This window comes from Coffea arabica, chromosome 2e (genome assembly GCF_036785885.1).
Source record: "Coffea arabica cultivar ET-39 chromosome 2e, Coffea Arabica ET-39 HiFi, whole genome shotgun sequence".
Classification (NCBI taxonomy): Eukaryota; Viridiplantae; Streptophyta; class Magnoliopsida; order Gentianales; family Rubiaceae; genus Coffea; species Coffea arabica.
The window spans coordinates 21,903,433-21,908,363 of NC_092313.1; the positions used below are offsets into that span (position 1 = coordinate 21,903,433).

The 4,931-nt window shown below is 37.2% G+C and overlaps 1 protein-coding gene across 1 annotated transcript; it reads left to right on the forward strand.

Moving 5' to 3' along the window:
- The first annotated feature begins 267 nt into the window (after positions 1-267).
- On the forward strand, positions 268-4,508 carry LOC113731788 (protein GRAVITROPIC IN THE LIGHT 1). The gene is made up of 3 exons (XM_027257219.2): positions 268-572; positions 2,522-2,622; positions 3,021-4,508. The coding sequence occupies exon 3, from the start codon at positions 3,090-3,092 to the stop codon at positions 4,356-4,358; it is 1,269 nt and encodes a 422-aa protein (XP_027113020.2). The 5' UTR covers positions 268-572; positions 2,522-2,622; positions 3,021-3,089; the 3' UTR covers positions 4,359-4,508.
- Positions 4,509-4,931: the final 423 nt, after the last annotated feature.

Here is a 4,931-nt window from a genome sequence, read left to right on the forward strand (position 1 = left end):
AATAAATCATATTCTGAAAGTTTAACTTATTATATGTGATGAATCAATTATTTCATATGAAAATAAAATTAACTAATAAAATTGATTATTATGATTTGGGAAAAATATACAGAGTACTCCAAATTTACAAAAAAAAAATAAGATAGGAGAGAATGTAGCGACATGACAAAATTGAGAAGGCAAAACAAAACGAAAAAGGAACTCAGCTAGTCCAAGAACTAAATTCTTAATGGTAAATAAGACTATTTGTCATGCTTTGATCACGAAAAGTTAATCAATAACTGACCCATTAATTTTAGGGGCAAGCTGATGATAAAATAATGTCAGAGAGGCAAAGCACAAATTACCCTAATTGTGAGGAGTTTTGTGCAATTGAACTTTAAGCGAATAATTTTAGAAAACCGAAAAGAAACAGGCGTGAAAGGAAAGTAGCTTTGCTCCGTTGATTGCTCCTGGGCTGTCTGGTGGGGTTTAAATTGTGATAACTTCTAGAACAACTCACAGATCAACGCCCTCGATTCCGCCTGTGTTTCTGCCACTCTTCACTCAGCCAGCGGTGCATATCCGATCAGGTACTCGCACCGCTTTCTTCTTCTCCGTCAGTTTCTCTGCTCTACTGTTATGATAAATGATGCATCGTTTTTTATGTTTATGTCAAGTATAGCGAACAAGTTCAGTGTAAAATTGAGTTGATGTGCGACTATATTGACAAATTGTGGAATTATGGAATTGAAAATGTGAATCGAAGGCTTTTATTTTTACTTTATTTTTAATTTGAGTGAGAAATTTTGATAGGATAGCTGAATGGTTCAGTGGAAATGAATACATTTGACAAAGTAATTATTCAAGAATTTATGTGAAACATAACATTCAGCTGATAATGGTACAAAATGCTATCATGATATTTGAACGGGCTTGATGTGGATTTAACTTAAAGTCGCTTGGGAGTGATTGAAAGGGTAAAGAGTTCCAAATAGTTGTGCTTGCAGCTTTACTGTACATTTATGTGGATTTAGTTTCTGAGGTGTGCTAACTAGTCTAAAAGGTAAAGGCTGCTTTTTTTTTTTTTTTTTAATCGTGGACATTGTTTTGGGCTATCACCAAATTTATTTTTAGGGCTATTACAAAATTGCTCTAAATAGAAGAATTAATGTTCTAGCAGGTGTCCTTTAACACTTTAAACCTTATTTATATGATTCAGAAGAAACCTACTAGAAGGATTAGTGGATTTATTTATAATAAATAAAAACAGGAATGATTTGTCAATCATGCAAAGGGACAATTCAATGGCTGAAACTTGAGGTGACATCAATTGATGCGCATATTAAGAACAAAAGAAGAGGGAGAGGTGGAAAAGTATGATGTCAACTTTGACATGTTTGGAAACTTAGATTGGAGGATTTTTACCCTTGTTTTTGAGAGAATTTATGGGGAGATTTTTGTTTTGGAAGCACTTAAATTTCATAGAAAATTATGCTTAGCTATTCAGCACAAGTTTAATGATATTGTCATGCAGTGAACCCAAGTCAGGGCTGCAAAAAAGGAAAAAAAAAAAAAGGTTGGAAACTTTAGCTTTTGGCATCTTCCAAAACAATTTTGACACAATTCCTGTCCTGGTTTTCTTCTGCAATTTTTTGGAAAATGGAGTTCTTTCAGAGTCAAATGAGCAATTTTGAGAACAAACTTAAAATACACTGTTTACTCTCGCAGTCTAACGTCTTTCATTCAAGTAAACCAGAGAGGACAAGTTACCCAAGAATGTCAGATTTAGAGAGGGCAAAGAAAGAGAGAGATAGAGAGAATGAGAGTTGAGGATTGCCAAAAACACTTGAATGAAACACTTCTGTTGACTTACCTTTTCCATGTAGTCATTACTTCTCCTCACTAGAGGAGAAATGGAAGGACAACATGATGAGGTCTGGGCTTCATTAGTGGCAGGATGGAATTTCCTAGGTGAGAAACTGATTTATGTCAAGATTAATCGCATATGAATGGGGCTGTAGAATGTTGGCTTAGAACCTCATCAGATGTGAACCAATGAAGTTTGTAAATGACCTCATAATGTTGTCCTTCCATCTTGTTTGTGATTTTAAGCTTTCATGCACATTCTGCATTATGAGGCTTTTGCAATTCTAGAAAATGAATCATGTCTTTTGCCCCTTAATACAAAATTGTTTTGCAATTTGTCTGCCTTTGCGAGAGAAGGGAACTTACTTTATGTTGGTTTCATGCTTTTACTCCTTGGTGGCATCTTGCATCTGAATTTTTTGTAAGACAGTTGTCTGAAATGGTTCCCCTCCCCCTGTCCCCAAAAGGGAAAAAGAAACAGAAGCCCTTCCATCACAAAAAACCATTTAAGGGCTGTGGGTACCATCAATTTTGTAACTGATGTAATTGTCAGTTTTGGCACAGATCATGAGACCAACAATGTTCATGCATACGCTTGCAGTGAATCAAAGTATATTCCTCTCATCTCTTTTTTGCCTGATAAGCTGGATTGGTGGTTTTCATTGTACTGTAGGAAAACGTATTGCAACCTGTGGAATTTGGCAAAGAAGCTCATTTTTTAGTTCTCTATCAAGGAGAAAGTTTATTATGCTTTCAAAGCAGATCCAACTGCAGGTACGTGATCTTTATAGGTGTGCTTTTGCATGAGAGACTCATTTAATCACTCCAATGTCTGCTTATTCTTATTGGGAAATAAAGTATTTTTCGGGAATGGTCTAGCACAGCATCTGCAATAGTAGTCTGTGTTAAAAAGAATATATTTTGTTATCACAATTTTGTTATAGTAGAGGAAGGATGACATTTTGGCCTTAAAAAAAGGAACAGAAAAGGAAAAGAATGGAATAATTGTGATCTTGACCATCGTGAACAGTTCTGTTGTTTATCAATGTTTAAAAAAGTGTTGTCTTTTCTGTGTCCTGTTCTTATCAGGTATTTCTGAGACTGCATATTTTCCCTCTTCATTAGCTTTATGTATTAATGACTGGATGTCATCATTGATTTTCTCTTTGCAGGCAGATTTTGCTGCTACAACTTTTTCTTAGGTGAAGAGTTCTTGAATTTAGTTCCTGTTGGAGATAGATATGCAACCCACAGGTGGTAAAGATACCCAACTTCGTGATAACAATAGCCAGAAGGTCCATCCACAACCCATGGAAGAGGCCATAAATCAAAATCCTGAAGCATTGGAAGCACTAATTTCTAGGATTTTTACAAACATTTCCTCCCTGAAGTCGGCCTACATTCAGCTTCAAACTGCTCATACTCCCTATGACCCCGATAAAATTCAAGCTGCTGATAAACTTGTGATTTCAGAGCTGAAGAATCTCTCTGAACTCAAGCACTTTTATAGGGAGCATAATCCAAAACCTGTTTGTGTCTCTCCACAGGACTCTCGCTTGGCCGCAGAGATCCAGGAGCAGCAGAGTCTATTGAAAACTTATGAGGTTATGGTGAAGAAGTTTCAGTCTGAAATTCAGAATAAGGACTCTGAAATAAATCAATTGCAGCAGCAGATCCAGGAGGCAAATCAGAAGCGAGTAAAACTGGAAAAGAATCTCAAGCTGAGAGGCTTGTCAGCCAAAGAATCAGAAGGCTCAGGTGATGAAAATGGTGTCTTTTCTATGGATTTGACCCCTGACCTTATCAAGTCAGCTGTGGAAGCTGCTTATAAAGCCATTCATGATTTCTCTAAGCCGCTAATCAACATGATGAAAGCTGCTGGGTGGGATCTTGATGCAGCTGCAAATTCCATAGAGCCTGATGTTGTTTATGCTAAGAGAGCTCACAAAAAATATGCATTTGAAGCCCATATTTGCCAACGAATGTTCAGTGGTTTTCAGGAAGAAAGCTTTTCTCTGAAACTTGACAATGTGACCATGGATAAAGGAAGTTTTTTCAACCAATATCTTGCCTTACGTGATATGGATCCTCTGGATGCTGTTGGGCAAAGCCCAGATTCCCCTTTTGGAAAGTTTTGTCGGAGCAAGTACCTGGTGGTGGTTCATCCAAAGATGGAGGCTTCATTTTTTGGCAACCTGGATCAGCGAAACTATGTGATGGGTGGTGGTCATCCAAGGACACCTTTCTACCAGGCATTCTTGAAACTAGCCAAGTCTATCTGGCTTTTACATAGATTAGCAAATTCCTTTGACCCTATGGTTAAGGTTTTCCAGGTCAAGAAGGGGAGTGAGTTCTCTGAAGTGTATATGGATAGTGTAGTGAAAAATTTTGTTATTGAAGACGCTGACCAAAAGCCTAGGGTTGGTTTAATGGTTATGCCAGGATTTTGGATTGGAGGCAGTGTGATACAGAGCCAAGTCTACTTAACAGGTGTGATGGTTGCAGAATGACTTTTGTTTGTACCAGTTGGAGTTCTGTCAAAACCTGCATGTATGTGCTGTGTTAATTTCTGTGTTATTTCTGTATTTGGTAAAATGTTTCTGTTGTATTATCTCTATTTGCTAAGTTGATATGATATGTGATTGAAGTTACTATATTGATATGAGGTGTACTTTGGTCTTCTGCCATTTTCTGATTTGACGGCGACTCTTTTTCACACACACGCACAACAAGAGAGAGGCTATTTACCTTCTGAGCGTTGGCAGTTAGTTTTGTGCTTGATGTGGAGTTTCCATTCCTAACTGGTAGTACTATGCAGAAAATTCGTGAGCATGCATTTTCCTTCTCAGATGTTTTAGACTTTAGAGAGCTTATCAACTTGAAGTAGCTGACAAGGTAAATTTTGCCATGACATGAAGAATTAGCATTCTTAGCTAGTGAGGTTATACAGACACAATCCTATTCCCATGCTCTGAATGTTCTTTTCCTGTTGAAGAATTGCTACCACATGAATAGGTAAACTGATTATTTTTCAATGCTCGCTCGAGTTTGATGCATGCTATGTCGATAGTTCCTTAAATCTT

What these genes read in the sequence shown, in the direction of transcription:
- LOC113731788 (XM_027257219.2), top strand. Translation starts at nt 3,090, where the DNA reads ATGCAACCCACAGGTGGTAAAGATACCCAACTTCGTGATAACAATAGC.